The sequence below is a fragment of the Oncorhynchus masou genome, chromosome 18, assembly GCF_036934945.1.
Source record: "Oncorhynchus masou masou isolate Uvic2021 chromosome 18, UVic_Omas_1.1, whole genome shotgun sequence".
Lineage (NCBI taxonomy): Eukaryota > Metazoa > Chordata > Actinopteri > Salmoniformes > Salmonidae > Oncorhynchus > Oncorhynchus masou.
Window position 1 is genome coordinate 46,656,826 of NC_088229.1, and position 21,665 is coordinate 46,678,490.

General features: G+C 42.0%; 1 protein-coding gene across 4 annotated transcripts in view; it reads right to left on the reverse strand.

Moving 5' to 3' along the window:
* The window catches only part of LOC135504712 (serine/threonine-protein kinase WNK2-like), a 118,217-nt gene that overhangs the window by 42,392 nt on the left and 54,160 nt on the right, over positions 1 to 21,665 (reverse strand). For all 4 annotated transcript variants that reach the window (XM_064923518.1, XM_064923519.1, XM_064923517.1 and 1 more), the window contains exons 3-7: positions 15,026 to 15,198; positions 14,486 to 14,706; positions 14,204 to 14,361; positions 10,973 to 11,061; positions 10,199 to 10,418 (exon numbers count right to left, since the gene is read on the reverse strand). In XM_064923518.1, coding sequence (XP_064779590.1) covers positions 10,199 to 10,418; positions 10,973 to 11,061; positions 14,204 to 14,361; positions 14,486 to 14,706; positions 15,026 to 15,198 — 861 coding nt within the window. The remainder of the gene's footprint in view (positions 1 to 10,198; positions 10,419 to 10,972; positions 11,062 to 14,203; positions 14,362 to 14,485; positions 14,707 to 15,025; positions 15,199 to 21,665) is intronic.

A 21,665-nucleotide genomic window follows, 5' to 3' on the forward strand; every position in this document is an offset into this window, starting at 1 on the left:
AATGGCGTCGGAGGAGATAGCTACCGTTTTAAGGGCTCCTAACCAACTGTGCTATTTTGTTAGCTATTGTAATATTTGTGTTGTGGAGAAATGGCCAGGCAGGAGACGGGAGTACAGTTAGTTTTCGTTTAGTCAAAACCCCTCGTGCTCTACAGTTCCCGGCACCCCAGTGCGCATGTGCATTTCCTATTAGGTGTAGTACCGTAACACTGCCGTAATGCATTACTGCTTAGTAACAGCACAGTAACTAATATAAACAGATGTAGATCCCAGATTCCCAGATACTATATTCCGCATTATTTGTACATAAAGTTGCTGCTAATGTCTCTTATGACCGAAAAGTAGAGATTACTCACCTCGAACTGGACAAATATTTTTTCTTTAATGAGTCCAACACAAAGGATATACTGCTTCCTGGAGACCAGGCCGAAATCCCAGTCATTCACGTGAAGAAAAGACGGAGATACAGGGGGCGAAGATCGGGGTACATTGTGAGGATTTGTAGTCGAGTGAGTAAATCACCACTACCATCGGTTCTATTGGCCAACATGCAATCACTGAAAAACAAACTGGATGGTCTACGGTCGAGACTATCCTACCAACGGGTCATTAAAAACTGTCATATTTTGCGTCACAGAGTCGTGGCTGAACGACGACACAGATAATATAGAGCTTGCGGGGTTCTGTGCATCGGCAGGAGAGATCTGGTAAGATGAGGAGCGGGGGTGTGTGTCTATTTGTCAATAACAGCTGGTGCGCGATGTCTAATATTAAAGAAGTCTCGAGGTATTGCTCGCCTGAGGTAGAGTACCTCATGATAAGCTGTAGACCGCACTATCTATATTATTCGTAGCCGTCCATTTACCACTACAAACCAATGCTGGCACTAAGACCGCACTCAATGAGCTGTATAAGGGCATAAGCAAACAAGAAAATGCCCATCCGGAAGCAGCGTTCCTAGTGGTCGGGGTCTTTAATGCCGGCAAACAAATCTGTTTTACCTCATTCACATGTGCCACCAAAGAAAAAAACTAACTCTAGACCACCTTTACTCCACACACAGAGACACATACAAAGCTCTCCCTCACCCTCCATTTGGGAAATCTGACCATAATTCTATCCTCCTGATTCTTGCTTACAAGTAAAAAGCAGAAAGTACCAGTGACTCGCTCAATATGGTAGTGGTCAGATGATGCGGATGCTACGTAAGGGTGCTGTTTTGCGAGCACAGACTGGAATACGTTCCATGATGCGTCCTATGACATTCGTCCTATGGTATACAGGAGTATACCACTTCAGTCACCGGCTTCATCAAATAAGTGCATCAACAACGTCGTCCCCACAGCAACATCCGCAACGAGCTAAAGGCTAGAGCTGCCACTTTCAAGGAGCAGGACACTAATCCAGATGCTTAGAAGAAATCCTATGCCCTCAGACGAACCATCAAACAGGCAAAGCGTCAATCCTACTACACCGGCTCTGATGCTCGTCGGATGTGGCAGGGCTTGCAAATTATTACGGACGACAAAGGGAAGCACAGCCACGAGCTGCCCTGTGACGGAAGCCTACCAGACGGAAAAAAGCTAAATGCCTTCTATACTTGCTTTCAAGGCAAATAACACTGAAGCATGCATGAAAGCACTAGCTGTTCCGGACAACTTTGTGATTACGCTTTCCGTAGTTGATGTGAGCAAGACCTTTAAACAGGTCAACATTCACAAAGCCGCGGGGCCAGACAGATTACCAGGGCTTGTACTCAGAGCATACGCGGACCAACTGGTGTCTTCACTGACATTTTCAACCTCTCCCTGACCGAGTCTGTAATACCTACATGGTTCAAGCAGATCATAGTCCCTGTGCCCAAGAATGCGAAGTTAACCTGCCTAAATGACAACCACATCAGTAGCCATGAAGTGCTTTGAAAGGCATCATCATCCCGGAAACCCTAGACCCACTCCATTTCGGATACTGCCCGCCCCAACAGATCCACAGATGACGCAATCTCAATCGCACTCCACACTGACCTTTACCACCAGGACAATAGGAACACCAATGTGAGAATGCTAATCATTGACTACAGCTCAGCATTCAACACTATAGTACCCACAAAGCTCATCACTAAGCTAATGACCCTGGGACTAAACACCTCCCTCTGCAACTGGATCCTGGACTTCCTGAAGGGCTGCCCCCAGGTGGTAAGGGTAGGCAACAACACATCTGACGCGCTGATCCTCAACACCGGGACCCCTCAGAGGTGTGTGCTGTTCACCCACGACTGCGTGGCCAAGCACGACTCCAACACCATCATTAAGTTTGCTGACAACACAACAGTGGTTGGCCTGATCACTGACAATGATGAGACAGCCAATAGGGTGGAGGTCAGAGACCTGGCAGTGTGGTGCCAGGACAACAACCTCTCACTCAATGTAAGCAAGACAAAGGAAATCATTGTGGACTACATGAGAAGAAGAGCTGAACTATTATGATCCAAACACACCAAGACAGTCGTGAAGAGGGCACGACAACATCTTTCCCCCTCATGAGACTGAAAAGATTTGGCATGTGTCCCCAGATCTTCAAAAAGTTATACAGCTGCACCATCGAGAGCATCCTGAACGGTTGCATCACTGCCTGATATGGCAACTGCTCGGGATCTGATCATAAGGCGCTACAGACAGTAGTGAGTATGGCCCAATACACCACTGGGGCCAAGCCTTCCTCTGACACTAGACGGTGTCAGAGGAAGGCCCAAAATAATTGTTGAAGATTACAGTCACACAAGTCAGACTGTTCTCTCTGCTACCGCACAGCAAATGGTACCGGAGCGCCAAGTCTATGTCCAAAAGGCTCCTTAACAGCTTCTACCCCCAAGCCATAAGATAGCTGAACAATTAATCAAATGGCCACCCAGACTATTTACATTGACCACCCACGCTTTGCTTTTACACTGCTGCTACTTGCTGTTTATTATCTATGCAGTCACTTTACCCCTACCTACAAATTACCTTGACTAACCTGTATTCCCGCACATATACAGGGGGTATTGGTACCAAGTCTATAGCCAATTTATTGTTATGTAATCTTGTGTTACTTTTTATTTTACACTAGTTTATTTAGCAAATATTTTCTTCACTCTATTTCTTTACCTGCATTGTTGGTTAGGTAAGTATTTCATGCTAAGATCTACACCTGTATTCAGCACGTGACAAATAAAATGTTATTTGACAAGAGCATAAGGCAAAATATTCTGTGGTCTGATGAGACAAAATGTAACTCTTTGGCCTAAATGCAAAGTGCTATTTCCGGAGAAAACCAGGCACTGCTCATCAGCGTCTAACACCATCTCTACCGTGAAGCATGGTGGAGCAGCATCATGCTATAGGGATGCTTTCTGTGGAAAGGCTTGAAGATTGCTTTTCACCACAGCTCCCCATCTAACTTAATTGAGCTTGAGAAAATCTGCAAGGAAGAACAGGAGAAAATCCCCAAATCCAGATGTTCAAAGCTGATACAGACATACCCAAGACGACTCAAAGCTGTAATCGCAGCAATGTATTGACTCATGGGTATGAATACTTATTTAAATGAGATATTTCCTTATTTCCTTTTCAAAACATTTTCAAAAATGTCTAAAAACATACTTTGTCGTTATTGTGTCTGTGGATCATTGAGGGGAAAAAAAGTTTCTGGCTGTAACAACAAAATGTGGAATAAATCAAGGAGTATAAATTATTTCTGAATACCCCACTAGGGGTCTCTACACAGTCCCCAAATCCAAAACAAATTCACAGCAACGCACAATATTATACAGAGCCATGATGGCATGAAACTCCCTTCCATCTACAATTAATCAAGCAAACAGCAAAATTAACTTACAAATAAAGAGATTAAACATGTCATGGAATGCTGTTTTGTGTGGACCCCAGGAAGAATAGCTGCTGCTTCGGCAAAAGCTAATGGAGATCCGAATATTCCAATAAAGTCACGCACTTTTGACAGCTTGACCCCATTGACAAAAGGAAAGCTTACATACTGAACACACACAAAGCAACAGTAAAGCACACACAAACTCAAGCCTGTCCCACTCCCACAAATAGCCTACAGGGTAAAATAAACATTCAATCTTTTTACAGCTTAAACACCATACACAAATACACGAGCTCACTAACACAAACAGCCATAAAATGTAGGTCACCTAGACATGACCAGATATCAAGACGTCTGCTAAGGGCTGTTTTGAACACTTAAGACACAACAGAAGAGGGCATACATACTAAGCTAAGACAGGGCAAAACAAAGACAATTCCTTCTCTACAACAAAGAACAGAGGGATCTCAAGCGGTGCCACTGCCAACCATACTTCAGTACTCTATAACCCTGTTTGCCAGTGAGCAGATCTCGATTTTCACTTCAGAGGCAGGGTCTCAGTCCAGTGTTCTTCAATCTTGAAACGGGCATAAAACCCATATCTGTTTACAATTAAACAACTTGGACAAAATCTGAAAGTTGGATTAGAGGTCTGAGAACAATCTGGAGGGGGAAATAGTAGCTGGGTCCATCAGAAAGTGTTAAATAAAACTGCACAAAGCTCCGGAACACTTTATTGTAGATTAAGTACACAGAAATATTTACAGAAATCTTATGATGGTGGGCGATTGTTGGACAAAAAGAAGCATACAGAATTCCTGGAAGTGCAGAGCGTATCCCTGCCAATCTGCAAGAGGGCGCATTCCCTGACGATGAGATTGGAGCACTGTAGGTACACGGTCTGCCTGGACACCACACACAGACCTCTTGCCCTCTACAAGTAGCTACTAGACTAGCCCCCAACATGTTTATATTTGATGAACAATGACAACCCTGAAAAAGGCACTACGTGCCAAAATGTTGGTTGCTGTACCAACGAAATGTTTGGGAGCATAACAAGTAATAATAATTATTTTAAAAAGTGTCTTAATAGGGTGTTGTGCCACCACATGCCGCCAGAACAGCTTTAATGCGCCTTGGCATAGATTCTTCAAGTGTCTGGAACTCTATTGGAAGGTGACACCATTCTTCCACAAGAAAATTCCATCATTTGGCGTATTGTTGATGGAAAACACTGTCTAAGGCACTGCTCCAGAATCCGGTTAGTTCTGGTGACAGATGAATACAGTTGAAGTCGGAAGATTAAATACACTGAGGTTGGAGTCATTAAAACTTGTTTTTCAACCACTCCACAAATGTCTTGTTAACAAACTATAGTTTTGGTAAGTCGGTTAGGACATCTACTTTGTGCATGACACAAGACAATTTCTCCAACAATTGTTTACAGACCCATTATTTCACTTGTAATTCACTGCATCACAATTCCAGTGGGTCACTACGTTGACTGTGCCTTTAAACAGCTTGAAAAATTATGTCATGGCTTTAGAAGCTTCTGATAGGTTAATTGACATCATTTGAGTCAATTGGAGTAGTATCTGTGGATGTATTTCAAGGCTTACCTTCAAACTCAGTGCTTCTTTGCTTGACTTCATGGGAAAATGAAAAGAAATCAGCCAAGACCTCAGAAAAAAAATTGAAGACCTCCACACGTCTGGTTCATCCTTGGGAACATTTTCCAAACGCCTGATGGTACCACGTTTATCTGTACAAACAATAGTACACAAGTATAAACATCATGGGACCACGCAGCCGTCATACCGCTCAGGAAGGAGACGCGTTCTGTCTCCTAGAGATGAACATACTTTGGTGCGAAAAGTGCAAATCAATTCCAGAACAACAGCAAAGGACCTTGTGAAGATGCTGGAGGAAACCGGTACAAAAGTATTAATTTTCACAGTAAAACGAGTCCTACATGGGCATAACCTGAAAGACCGCTCAGCAAGGAAGAAACCACTTCTCCAAAACCGCCATAAAAAAGCCAGACTACGGTTTGCAACTGCACATGGCGAAATGTCCTCTGGTCTGATGAAACAAAAATAGAACTGTTTGGCCATAATGACCATCATTATGTTTGGAGGAAAAATGGGGAGGCTTGCAAGCCGAAGAACAACATCCCAACCGTGAAGCATGTTCTGGGGGTGCTTTGCTGCAGGAGGGACTGTTGCACTTCACAAAATAGATGGCATCATGAGGTAGGAAAATTATGTGATATATTGAAGCAACATCTCAAGACATTAGACAGGAAGTTAAAGCTTGGTCGGAAATTGGCCTTCCAAATGGATAATGACCCCAAGCATACTTCTTCCAAAGTCGTAGGTAGAACTGAAAAAGCTTGTGCGAGCAAGGAGGCCTTACAAACCTGACTCAGTTACACCAGCTCTGTCAGGTGGAATGGGCCAAAATTCACCCAACTTATTGTGGGAGCTTGTGGAAGGCTACCCAAAACGTTTGACCCAAGTTAATCTTGGATCTACCCATCCTGGATCCGGGATAATTGTCATCAACTGACACTAAGTAGCATAACGCAACGGACAAAAAATCTTACGAGAAATTATTCATATTCGTGAAATCACAAGTGAAATATATTCAAACACAACTTAGCCTTTTGTTAATCACCCTGTCATCTCAGATTTTGAAAATAAGCAAGACAAGCATTTGTGTAAGTTTATCGATAGCCTAGCATAGCATTATGCCGAGCTAGCAGCAGGCAATCTGGTCACGAAAATCAGAAAAGCAATCAAATTAAATCGTTTACCTTTGATGAGCTTCGGATGTTTTCACTCACGAGACTCCCAGTTAGATAGCCAATGTTCCTTTTTTCTAAAAAGATTATTTTTGTCGGCGAAATAGCTCCGTTCGTTCTTCACGTTTGGCTGAGAAAACGACCGGAAATTGCGGTCACGACAACGCTAAAAAAATATTCCAAATTAGCTCCATAATATCGACAGAAACATGGCAAACGTTGTTTATAATCAATCCTCAAAGTGTTTTTCAAATATCTATTTGATAATAATCAACCGGAACAGAGCTTTTTTCAGTAAGACTGGGTGGAATAATGGCTACCTCTGTCTTTTGCGCGAGAAATACAAAGAGCCATCAGGTGGACACTGAAGCAATGTTGTTGTACATGCCCATTTTTCAAAATAAAAGCCTGAAACTATGTCTTGTGATACTAGACACATTAAGGAAGCCATAGAAAAGGGAATCTCGTTGATATTCCATTCACTGCTCAATAGGGAAGTTTAGGAAGGGACTCTAATTTAGAAACCGCTGCATTCCTTATTGGATTTTTCACATTCTTTTGCCTGCAATATCAGTTCTGTTATACTCAGACAATATCTTTGCAGTTTTGGAAACTTTAGTGTTTTCTATCCTAAGCTGTCAATTATATGCATATTCTATTTTCTAGTCCTGAAAAAAAGCCTGTTTACTTTGGGAACGTTATTTCCCACCCCCCAAAAAATGACCCCTAGATTCAACAGGTTAAACAATTTAAAGGCAATGCTACCAAATACTAATTGAGTGTATGTAAACTTCTGTCCCAGTGGGAATGTGATGAAAGAAATAAAAGCTGAAATAAATCACTCCAGTATTATTTCACATTCTTAAAATAAAGTGGTGATCCTAACTGACCTAATACAGGGAATTTTTACTAGGATTAAATGTCAGGAATTGTGAAGAATTTAAATGTATTTGGCTAAGGTGTGTGTTAACTTCCGACTTCAACTGTATATATTGAAGAAAAAATAAAACGCAGAAAAGGCTAATTTCTCTCATGTTGTGCATGAATTTGTTTACATCCTGTTAGTGAGCATTTCTCCTTTGCAAAGATAATCCATCCATCCGACAGGTGTGGCATATCAAGAAGCTGATTAAGTAACATGATCATTACACAGGTGTAGTTCCCCCATCTTATAAATATTGGGTGGGAGATAGGGTTGGGCGATATGGCCAAATGATCATATCATGGTATTTTTCAAAGTTTTGACAGTATTTTATGTTTTTGAATAATAAAAGTTGCACATTTGCTTTATGAGTAGTGCGTGACCAGAGGGTGGAAACACATATATTCTAAATGATTTCAATTAATATTTCTATATTCTGATTGGTTTATACTGTTCAATTCAACTTCAACCTAAAATAATTTCCATCAATTTCTGCATTTCCTGCACTCATTTGAGATCATTTCCACACTGCCACGAAATGGGCTAAAATACTAGGCTTTATTTTTTTTTGCAACCAAATGTTGCAATTGCGATTTAGATCAAAACCCTTAGGTGAACTTTTGGAATCATGGAAATAGAATGTTTATTATAATTATATTGTTAGAATATAAATAATAGTGGGCACTTTGAATACAGTGTTGTTTGACATGACAATGAATGAAAATGCCATTGACAAGTTATTGTGACAGGGTAGGAACCAAAGTTATGTTCTGTGTTTCCTAGGGGACCCTATAATCTTTGGCTACATTAAATCTTTATTCATATAGCCAACATATTCATGCTTTGCTTATTCCTCTTTGATTTAGAAGATACTGTTGCACAAACAACATGCTGATTTAAGCCTCCACCAGTACTGGTATCAGGCTATATTAGCTGGCTACGTTTGCTCTGACTCGTATTACTTTTATTAGCTAGTTAGCCAACCAGCGAATTAGCTTAACTTGCTAAGAAAACACAAACTAGTTGTTTGCAGATGTAAGAAACACAATAATTACAATAGAACGCTTGTGGATGTATATTAAGATCAAAGTGGAAACAACATCGTTGTCATCAACATTGCTGCATGTGCTGCATTGATCATGCATTGATTACTCCATCTCGTGGTCAAGCAACAAAAAATGCGCTCCTTTGAGTGACAGGGGGCGGGAATAGGTCTGTGTAGAAAGCGGCATGGAGAGAGAGAGAGAGAGAGAGCAGAGAGATGACTCAAGTAGTGGAGTAAACTATAAAAATGGATGTTACACACGGCGTATCACATTTAACAAACCAAACATTAAAATACCGTCATAAAAGGTCAAGTAAAAACTCAAACCGGTCCGTGTATAAATACCAGTATATAGTAAAACTGTTTTATGAAGATTGGGCTCCATTCCGGTCTTACTTTGTACAGTCCACCACCCTCTGATGGCACTCTCATTAAAACAAAAATACATCTGTATTTGACACCCCTGTGATTTACTGGTTGGAGGAGCATTTCTGTGTTTTTTTGGGAGGACCTTGAGGTTGGTGATGTGCCTATTGATTCTTATTGAATGTGACTCGTGGATGCCTTATTCTTCTTGCCCTGTCAAAGCCTAAAATGTGAGCTTGTTTTGCCCTGTGTGTAAAAAATAAGTGTTACATTTTTTTTTTTTTTTTAAATAGCATTGTAAACTTTCATTTTGGTCAGATGGATGGTCAGTCTGTGGCCATGACTGTCTGAGTGGTTGCATTTCTCTACCCCTATCCCTCGTCTGTTTACAGGAACAATGGCAAGGTGACCACTCTGTTCCTGTATTAACTACAGATTGCCCTTTAACCTTTGTACTTTTCTGCCCAGTGTGTTTAACTTGTCCAACGTACAGTATCTTTATATTTGAAATAAGTTTTTTCTAGTTGAGCATATATTATTTATATTGTGTTCTCATGTGTGTAAACTGAATAAACAGACTTTTCAAAAAAGAAAATCTGAGACCAAGTTTGAATATTCTGTCCGATAGTTTTTTTTAGCGACCAAAACAATGTACAGGTTGCCCAAAGAGTTGTGCAAAGTTGGTGGAATACTATTTAAAATGATTTACAGCTGTAATGGCTGCCAAATGTGCTTCCACCCAAGTATTAACTCTGGGGTGTGAAAAGACGCACAATTAAAATTTTCTATAACTTCCTTTCACTTTGAAAATGTGTAGATCAGTAAGAAAACAATCCAATTTAATCCCTTTTTAGATTGTAAAGCAGCAAAATGTGAAGACTGTCCAAGCGGTGTGTGGACTTTCACTAGGCACTGTAGATTGAAGGTGATCACTCAGAATGGTTGTGTATTTACTGGCGTTTACCTTGCCCTCTAAGGGGTTGAGTAGAGCTAAACCATGCCTGGAAAATGCAACCCACACCATAACAGAGCCGCCAGAACCAGCATTTACTCAAGTATTTACATTATTCAGGACAAATTCAAACCCCACCTTGGATTGCAATGTCTGTTCAACCAGTCTAATGCAAAACTCCACCCATGTATTCAACCATCAAACTATCCATCCATCCATCCACCCACCCACCATCCATCTTACCATCTCTAGGGCCACGCCCTCTGAGCTCTCTTTTTCCAGTTCAAAGCTAAACTCAATGGCTCCACTCTCCTTGTATTTTCCCTTCAGCTTCTTTGGGTCTTCCACCCACAGCTTCAGGGCGATGGCCGCCTTCTTCCCATCATCCTCCTCGGCCAGCTCCACCCGCACCCCTGTGTCCTCCGCAAAGAAGGCGTGGTTCAGCAGGTCCTTTATGGAGTACCTGGGAGGAACGAAAAATAAAAACAACCCTTTATCACTTTGCTAACATGGCATGGCTCCAACTTGACCTTCTGTCATTTTACAGATTTAGCCTAAATTAACTTCAAATTAGTCATATCAACTCCAAGTACAGTGACCTAATGCCCTCCACCAAATTCAGTAGTTATGTCATGCAGGAGCTGAAAGACTCTCCTGAGCACCAATGTTCTCAGTGTTCCGGTCTGGACAGTATAAGCCCCTATCTAAGAACACCCTCCATTTAATAGCTGCCAGGACAAGGAACGAGAGAGAACTGTACACAATCACCTGTCAGTATGAAAACCTGCCAAAGAGGCAGTTTTAAGGGTTATTTTCTCCTCTGTATTTAACCCATTATTATTCAAGTTAACAGAGGATGGCGTACAGATCGGGAGGAGAGATTGGAATGTTGTTGAGAGCCCCGAATGTCATCGTGTTAGGATGTGGGCAGATGAAGTGAGTTATGGAGGGGTGACGGAGCACTTTGGTGGCCCTATGGCCTCCAAGGTGGACAAAGACGCAGGTACAGTCACTCACCGCTCCTCTTTCTTCTGGCAGATGCACTCGCCAATAATCTCCTTGATTTCAGGATCCACAACCTTGTTGTAGCTGGCAGGCTTCACCCCCTGATAACAGAAAAGGAAGGGAAAAAACAGTTTAGAGGGATGGCCGGAAGCCATGAGTAAGTATGGTGGAGAAAATAAAAAGGGAGACAGAGAGAGATGGCCACATGTATTCACATAGCTTTCCAAAAGTTGTCATAATTTTCCAAATGTTTTTGTTTGCACACCTCAAATTGTTAGTGTTATGACATTCTGAACAATGTGCAGACAACTCATTAAAAACGTTGATCACATTTCAAGTGTCAACATCACTTGTCAGATCGTTAATGCTTTAAACAAGCCCATTTCTGCAACTCTGTGGACTGAAAATAGTATTTTCAGGAACTGACACATTCATACAGATACTTATACACTGTGTAGTCTGGTTAAAAGCTAACAGAGTTTCCCGTGGATAAAGGATAAATAAATAGACTTCTGTGGTCTCTCCAGGGCATGCCGATATTCATAGAGTAAAGTAGACAGAGAAAAAAACTGCTGCTGCCAGACAGAGGGGCTTCTGTTTCTAAAAGCAGGTAGATACAAACAAGCAAGATTTCTGGATCTCACAGACCTGTAACTTCTTCTTTAAAAGGCTCATCTGTCCTCCACTCATTACCTGTATTAATGGTAACCTGTTTGAACTTGTTAACAGTATAAAAGACACCTGTCCACAACCCCAAACAGTCACACTCCAAACTCCACTATCGCCAATAGCTGTCAAAGGACACCAGAAACAAAATTGTAGACCTGCACCAGGCTGGGAAGACTGAATCTGCAATAGGTAAGCAGCTTGGTTTGAAGAAATCAACTGTGGGAGCAATTATTAGGAAATGGAAGACATACAAGACCACTGATAATCTCCCTCGATCTGGTGCTCCATGCAAGATCTCACCCTGTGGGGTCAAAATGATCACAAGAAAGGTGAGCAAAAATCCCAGAACCACACGGGGGGACCTAGTGAATGACCTGCAGAGAGCTGGGACCAAAGTAACAAAGCCTACCATCAGTAACAACCTACGCCGTCAGGGACTCAAATCCTGCAGTGCCAGACGTGTCCCCCTGCTTAAGCCAGTACATGTCCAGGCCCGTCTGAAGTTTGCTAGAGAGCATTTGGATGATCCAGAAGAAGATTGGGAAAATGTCATATGGTCAGATGAAACCAAAATATAACTTTTTGGTAAAAACTCAACTCGTCTTGTTTGGAGGACAAAGAATGCTGAGTTGCATCCAAAGAACACCATACCTACAGTGAAGCATGGGGGTGGAAACATCATGCTTTGGGGCTGTTTTTCTGCAAAGGGACCAGGACAACTAATCCGTGTAAAGGAAAGAAAGAATGGGGCCATGTATCGTGAGATTTTGAGTGAAAACCTCCTTCCATCAGCAAGGGCATTGAAGATGAAACGTGGCTGGGTCTTTCAGCATGACAATGATCCCAAACACACCGCCCGGGCAACGAAGGAGTTGCTTCGTAAGAAGCATTTCAAGGTCCTGGAGTGGCCTAGCCAGTCTCCAGATCTCAACCCCATAGAAAATCTTTGGAGGGACTTGAAAGTCCGTGTTGCCCAGCAACAGCCCCAAAACATCACTGCTCTAGAGGAGATCTGCATGGAGGAATGGGCCAAAATACCAGCAACAGTGTGTGAAATTTACAGAAAACGTTTGACCTCTGTCATTGCCAACAAAGGGTATATAACAAAGTATTGAGATAAACTTTTGTTATTAACCAAATACTTATTTTCCACCATAATTTGCAAATAAATTCATTAAAAATCCTACAATGTGATTTTCTGGATAATTTTTTCGCATTTTGTCTGTCATAGTTGAAGTGTACCTATGATGAAAATTACAGGCCTCTCATCTTTTTAAGTGGGAGAACTTGCACAATTGGTGGCTGACTAAATACATTTTTGCCCCACTGTATGTAAACTTCTGACCCACTGGAATTGTGATACAGTGTATTATAAGTGAAATAATGAGTCTGTAAACAATTGTCGGAAAAATGTCTTGTGTCATGCACAATGTAGATGTCCTAACCGACGTAACAAAACTATAGTTTGTGGAGTGGTCGAAAAACAAGTTAATGACTCCAACCTAAGTGTATGTAAACTTCCGACTTCAACTGTATATGCTTTAGCCAAAGCCAACACCTCTGACTATCCTTACCATACCATGCAGAATATATGCATGTGCTTTAGTGCCAAGTCCTCTGATTATCATTGACAATGCTAGTCAGCGGAGTTGGCTAAAGTACAGATCTGGGACCAGGCTAAGATGAGTCATCCTACTTCAGCAGTGCCTGCCAAGGTTTAAAAGTGCAAAATCAATACCCTTCATCAAATATATCATTGCTCCGGACACCCCCTGATCTAAAAACAGTTTGCTGCATTCATCACTGTGATGCTCTTTTCCTCACTGGCATAGATTGGAATACAAGATTAGATCTATGAAGATTTGAGGGGTTCTGGACTCCCTGAGCAGTGCCATATGGCACATCATGACCATCTTTACTGTCCAGTAAATGAGGGAATTATTCAAGTATCAAGAACCATGGGGCTGGCTGGTAACATAACCCCTACCATGGAAAGGTCTTGTATCTCCTTAACCGCCACTCTCATTGAGGAGTAGCGTACCATGAAAACCTTACTGATAATTGGAGAGAGAATCGTACTATAAACATTTTACGGACACAGTATATTCTACATTAGTTATTTTTTGTTCATTTTTCGTCCCTTCAGCTACACTCAACCCCCCCCCATCTATCTCTGTAGACCATCCAGTTTTGATTTCTTGTCAGCTCGGGGATTCGATCTTGCAACCTTTCGGTTACTAGTCCAACGCTCTAACCACTAGGCTGCCTACCAACCCACCCAGCAGTGCTATTTGCGGAGTTAACTCAAGGTAAATGCTGCAATTCTTTAGCCATTCCTGAACATGCGACCCAAAACAAGCTACTTATGGACAGTACCAAAACAAATGATCTAATGATTCTGGGCTTTAAATCGTTAATGCTAAATACCCCTGGTTACTTGAGATCTGTGGCTGCCATTCATAGAAATCACAGTGCTAACATGAATGACTGAAATTGGTAATTTGGTGTCTAGCCTAGTTGTGAGTGCTACCTATATACGAGCTAAATTGGTTTACATTTTAAATGTGGACTCACACTGGTGACTTTGCGGTAGATCTGTGCAGCGTTCTGGCACTCCGAGTACGGGTACTCTGAGGTGGCCATCTCCAACATGCACATCCCAAAGGCATAGACATCCACTGACTCATCATAGTGCTCCTCATACATCTCTGGGGCCATGAACTCTGGGGTGCCTGGGAGGACATGGTCAAAGGTTAGACAGCAGGATATTTTTGGAATCTGGAGATTGTTGTCCATTTTAGAAATATATAGATGATACACCAGGTGTTACTGATGCAGTCTGATTGGATCTCCTACCTATGACACTCTTGGCGAAGGAGGCCCTCTTGAGCGTGGCCAACCCCAGGTCTCCTATCTTGACGGAGCCGGTGGGGCCCGTGATGAAGATGTTGTCACACTTCAGGTCTCTGTGGATGATGGGAGGGGCCCTGGTGTGGAGGAAGTGAAGACCCTTCAGGATCTGCCTACACCAGCTCCTCAGAACCTTGGGCTTCATTACCTTGAAGCGCTTCAGATATCTACAGGTGGGAAAAGGACATCAGTATCACCATTCATATATTCAGAGTTTTGGGATTGATAATCCAGTCAAAAATAAAAAGGTAATTTAGAGCAAATATTAATGTGCATATCACTCCATTGCCTCTTTTTGCAGTACTACATTGCTTAGTAATCTCAATGATAAATAATACTCCTGCACACATTAACTGGTTTGTTGGGGGGAATGCATGTAAAAAAGGTGTTGCTTTACATCTATGACTAGATCCCGCATTGCCCAATTATAGCCTCTTCTTTTGAGGCCTCTTCTCCCATCTTCAGCAGGTGTAACAGTACACTCACGTTTTGAGCGTGCCTGATGTCATGAGCTCCGTTACCAGGACGATGCACTTCTTCCCTTTGAGGGGTGACTCCCAAAAGTCATAGAAGCGGACGATGTTGGGGTGCTGCAGCCCCTTCAGCATCTCTGCCTCCTCCTTAAACCGCTGACGCTCTACTTTGGTCAGCTTACGGTCCTGAGGGAGAGGACAGAGAAGCTACACTAAATCCAGGGTTGTGGTCAGGAGACAAAAGATTATGAGAGAAAACATGCCTGGTTGAACCTAGATCATTTTCAATGTTACACAGAATTATTTGTAAAACACTCTTTTAAAGCAATGGCTATAGTGGTACAAGGGGAGGAAAACACTTCAGTGATCATGTGAAATGAAGAGATCATTAATATCAGTTTTTTTGAGAGAGACCTATAAGTAGAACAAACAGATGGGAGAGAGGGACCGTGTGCAAGAGGCTCTTCCATTGATCTCTGTCTGTGCCTGTTTGTCTGTCCGGTATTAGTGTGTCTGTCAGAGCCATATTCAGCTCATTAATTGGACTATATGTTTGACCCAGCTGGACACCCTCGAAAGGAACTTGCAATTGAGTAGCCCCCAGAGCAATGATTACTTTGGGAAGTGAGGACCAGTACGGTGGAAAATCAGTGCTGCAAGCATGGCTCAGATCACACAGGCACTGGATGCAAGGCACCATGTGGTCTACTTCAGTAGGAGCAGAGGATCTTTCACATTATGCATGTCAGTGGGTGTCACTAGTAGGGCTGTGGCGGTCATTTCATTTTATGAGCCGGTGACCGTCAGGCAAATGACTGCCAGTATCATGGTAATTGACTGTTAATTAACAAACCCATTTAGCATCTCCTGGCTTCCACACATAGCCTACAAACCACTGATACAGACGTTTGGAACATCTATTTTTTTAAGTCTAATAAATCCATGTAATATAGCCTCCACCATCACAATAAATCAATGATTTCTTTTAGACAGGTCTAAAGAAAGATGATAAAGAAAATGTAGATATATTTCAGAAGAACAGAATAGCATACTCTGAGCTGTCCTTATGTTAGGCTCTGAATGTAAATGGACCCATCACATTTAATTGTACTGATGGGTTGTTGTTCATTTAGATAAAAACACTGTGTTACTTAGCAAATGTGGTACTCTGGTTTTGGCACGTGCGCTCTGGCAACAGCTCACAGATATATCGGATTCGGGAAGTTATTCAGATCCCTTGACTTTTTACACAATTTGTTGTGTTACAAACGTATTTTTAAATAGAATTTTAAAAAGATTATCCTCAAACTACACACAATACCCCATAATGACAAAGCGAAATCAGACCTTTTGAAATGTTTGCTAATTTATTAAAAATGAAAACAGAAATACCTTACAGTATTATTCAGACCTTTTGCTATGTGACTCGAAATTGAGCTCAGGTGCATCCTGTTTCCATTGATCATCCTCGAGATGTTTCTACAACTTGATTGGAGTCAACCTGTGGTAAATTCAATTGATTGGACATGATATGGAAAGGCACACACCTGTCTATATAAGGTTCCACAGTTGACAGTGCATGTCAGAGCAAAAACCATGCCATAAGCTCAAATTAAATTGTCCGTGAGGCTCCAAGACAGGATTGTGTTGAGGCACAGATCTGGGGAAGGGTACCAAAACATGTCTGCAGCATTGAAGGTCCCCAAGAACAGTGGCCTCCATCACCCTTAAATGGAAGTTTGGAACCACCATGACTCTTCCTAGAGCTGGCCGCCCCACCAAACTGAGCAATCAGGGGAGAAGGGCATTGGTCAGGGAGATGACCAAGAATCCGATGGTCACTCTGACAGAGCTCCAGAGATCCTCTGTGGAGATGGGAGAACCATCTCTGCAGCACTCCACCAATCAGGCCTTTATGGTAGAGTGGCCAAATGGAATCCACTCCTCAGTAAAAGGCATATGAGAGCCCGCTTGGAATTTGCCAAAAGGCACCTAAAGACTCTCAGGCCATGAGAAACAACATTCTCTGGTCTGATGAAGCCAAAATTGAACTCTTTGGCCTGAATGCCAAGCGTCACGTCTGGAAGAAATCTTGCACCATCCCTACGGTGAAGCATGGTTGTGGCAGAATCATGCTGTGGGTATGTTTTTCAGGGACAAGGACTGGGAGACCAGGATCGATGGATAGATGAACGGAGCAAGGTACAGAGAGATCCTTGATGAAAACCTGATCCAAAGCGCTCAGGTCCTCAGACTGGGGAGAAGGTTCTCCTTCCAATAGGACAACGACCCTAAGCACACAGCCAAGACAACATTGCTGTCTAGTGGCTTCGGGACAAGTCTCTGAATGTCCTTGAGTGGCCAAGCCAGAGCCCGTATTTGAACCGGATCAAACATCTCAGATCAAATCAAATGCTATTGGTCAAATACACATGGTTAGCAGATGTTATTGTGAGTGTAGCTAAATACTTATGCTTCAAGATCCATCAGTGCAGCAGTATCTAACAGGTAATATCAAACAATTCCACAACAAAACCTAATACATACAATCTAGTAACGGAATAGGATAAGAATATATAAATATTAAATATATGGATGAGCAGTGACAGAGCGGCTGAGATGCAATAGATAGTAGTGATGCACCGATATGACATTTTTGGCCGATACCGATATTCAATATTTTCCTTGCCAAAAACACGATACCGATAATCGATAGTTAAAATTTTAGTGGCCTTTTAAGCATTCTAGTACAGTTAAATAGTTAACACACACACACACACACACACACACACGGACGTAGTGGTCTAAGGCACTGCATCTCAGTGCAAGAGGCGTCGCTACAGTCCCTGCCTCGAATCCAGGCTGTATTAAATCAGGTGGGGATTGGGGGTCCCATAGGGCAGCACACAATTGCCCCAGCGTCGTCTGAGCCATCATTGTAAATAACAATTTGTTCTTAACTGACATGCCTAGTTAAATGAAGGTTCTTCATTTGTTCAGGTGTTTCATTCTCAACCAGGATTTCAATGGAACGCCGTGTGGGTCTTGCGTGTCCCAAAAATATATACACGTCAAATAACACTATTTGACGTGTCAAATAAGCTTGTTGACCAATCAGGTCCTGAATATGACTGCATGTCACATAATAATTTAATGTGTTTTTACGTATTTGTTACACAGTGTAATCAATATCACTCGTATTTCATGTCACAACGATTCATCGATAAGTATGTTATGATGCTGGTAAAGTTGTCTCGCGCACCTACAGTGCTGGTCATAAAAAAAGCTAGCTAGCTGATGGATGCAAACAATGTTCTTCCCCAAAAACATAGCAAAACGACAATTTGTTTCAGTTGCTGTAGTTAGCTAACTATATAGCTAGGTGTCATCATCTAAAATAACCTTAATTTATAACACAGTTCTTATTTGATTAATGGTGGTCGGAACCATCTCTGTAAAGCTAGACACTAAGTTTTAGCCAAGGATTTGCAGTTAGCCTTCAAAATAGAGGTGTGGCATAATTCTACTCTTTGTATTCACTGCATCACTGTCAATGCCAGACTTTTATTTTGAAGACAACCCTCAAATTCCACTATTGCGCCTAATCCTTGTTGTGGCTAGCTTCACAACATAAACCGGTCCGGTCGAGTGTCAATAGCCAGATGAAGCTAGCTGGCTGCTTATAACGTTAGCTTTGGGTAACAGGGTTAAGTAGCTGGCTAGCTATTTATTTTCCTGACCTGAAGTTCAATTTCAATAGGCAAACAACAAGTGGTAACCTAGCTAATAGTTACAAGTATTCCTAAATCATTGCTAAGAATAATGAAAATGCAGTTTCTACTGGTCATTGTTTTCAGGCTGGTTGTATTGGTGCTAGCTAGTAAACACATCGTTCGTGGCTGGTGTTTGCAGACTTTTAAGTACAGCTTTGACAGTGCTACTTTTTTGACACCCAAAGACCCAAAAGGCATTCCATAGTAGTATGTCGTGAAGCTAATAGCAGTGATGCTATTACTGTGTAACTCGAGAAGGGCAACATCTGAACAATAGCGCACTTGTGTGTACCGGTGCTCGATCAGTCGGCGAAAGCAAACATCACCCAGGACAAAGAACGGTTGATTGTCGAAGGCAATGAATACCATTATCTTGGCTTTAATGGATTTCGTCTTTGAGTTGTCTTGCTGAAAAGTTGTTACTCTTTCAAATGACTGCTAGACTTGTTGACTGCTCGATCCACACAGTAGACATTGTGGGTGTCAATTATGCCATGTATCTACAGTTGAAGTCGGAAGTATAAACACCTGCCTCTAATTGAGAACCAATCTAGGCAACCATAAACCTACAAAAACACCTAAACACACATACCACCCTCGTCACACCCTGACCTAACAAAAATATAAAGAAAACAAAGAATTCTCAGGTCAGGGCGTGACAATATTTCAGCTTTTATTTCTTTCATCACATTCCCAGTGGGTCAGAAGTTTACATACACTCAATTAGTATTTGGTAGCATTGTCTTTAAAATGTTTAACTTGGGTCAAATGTTTTGGGTAGCCTTCCACAATAAGTTGGGTGAATTTTGGCCTGTTCCCCCTGACAGAGCTGGTGTAACTGAGTCAGGTTTGTAGGCCTCCTTGCTCGCACATGCTTTTTCAGTTCTGCCCACAAATGTACAGGATTGAGTTCAGGGCTTCGTGATGGCCACGCCAATAACTTGACATTGCTGTCCTTAAGCCATTTTGCCACAACTTTGGAAGTATGCTTGGGGTCGTTGTCCATTTGGAAGACCCATTCGCGACCAAGCTTTAACTTCCTGACTGATGCCTTGAGATGTTGCTTCAATATATCCACAATTTTCCCCCCTCATGATGCCATCTATTTTGTGAAGTGCACCTGTCCCTCCTGCAGCAAAGTACCCCCACAACATGATGCTGCCACCCCCGTGCTTCACAGTTGGGATGGTGTTCAAACATAACGATGGTCATTATGGCCAAACAGTTCTATTTTTGTTTCATCAGACCAGAGGACATTTCTACAAAAAGTATGATTTTTGTCCCGATGTGCAGTTGCAAACCTGGCTTTTTTATGGCGGTTTTGGAGCAGTGGCTTCTTCCTTGCAGAGCGGCCTTTCAGGTTATGCCCATATAGGACTCGTTTTACTGTGGATATAGAGACCTGTTTTGTACCCGTTTCCTCCAGCATCTTCACAAGGTCCTTTTCTGTTGTTCTGGGATTGATTTGCACATTTCTCACCAAAGTATGTTCATCTCTAGGAGACAGAACATGTCTCCTTCCTGAATGGTATGACGGCTGCGTGGTCCCATGTTGTTCATACTTGCATACTATTGTTAGTACAGATGAACGTGGTACCTTCAGGCATTCGGACATTGCTCCCATGGATGAACCAGACCTGTGGAGGTCTACAATTTGTTTTCTGAGGTTTTGGCTGATTTCTTTTGATTTTTCCATGATGTCAAGCAAAAGAGGCACGGGGTTTGAAGGTAGGCCTTGAAATAAATCCACAGGTACACCTCCAATTGACTGAAATGATGTCAATTAGCCTATCAGAAGCTTCTAAAGCCATGACATAATTTTTCAAGCTGTTGAAAGGCACAGTCAACTTAGTGACCCACTGGAATTGTGATTCAGTGAATTATAAGTGAAATAATCTGTCTATAAACAATTGTTGGAAAAACGACTGTCATGCACAAAGTAGATGTCCTAACTGACTTGCCAAAACTATAGTTAGTTAACAAGACATTTGTGGAGTCGTTGAAAAATGAGTTTTAATGACTCCAACCTAAGTGTATGTAAACTTTCGACCAACTGTAGGTACGCACGGTAGCTTTGACATTGGTTTTTAACATCGGCGTTAAACTAGACATCGGGCCGATACCGATGTTCGCATTTTTTTGCGAATATCGGCCAATTCCGATATATCGTGCATTCTTGATAGATAGTGTAGGACACAGTGTATACATATGAGATAAGTAATGTGATATATGTAAACATTCTTAAAGTGGCATCTCTGGAGAGACCTGAAAATAGCTGTGCAGCAACACTCCCCATCCAACCTGACAGAGCTTGAGAGGATCTGCAGAGAAGAATGGGAGAAACTCCCCAAATACAGGTGTCGTGACGTGGGTACCATTAATGCGATGATGATTATTATGATTATTATTTTTATCAGGGATTATTATTAGGGATGCTTGATATATCGGTGAACATATCGGAATCTGCCGATATTAGCTAAAAAATAGCAACGTCGGTATCGGTCCGATGTCTAGTTTAACGCCTATGTGAAAACCAATGTCGTAATGAGGCCACGTAAATTTTTGCGCTTCACGTGCAACACAACATTCCTAACCTAGCCCACAATGTCTACTGTGTGGATCGAGCAGTCCACAAGTCAAGCAGTCATTTGAAAGAGTAAGAAAATTTCAGCGAGACAACTCAAAGGCAAAAACCATTAAAGCCAAGATAATGGAATTCATTGCCTCTCTGTCGTGGGTGATGTTGGCTTTCGCCGACTGGTCGAGCACCGGTACACACTAACGTTACCAAGTGCGCTATTGTTCAGATGTTGCCCTACCGGAGTTACACAGTAATAGCGTCACTGCTATTAGCTTCACGACATACTATGGAACGCAGTT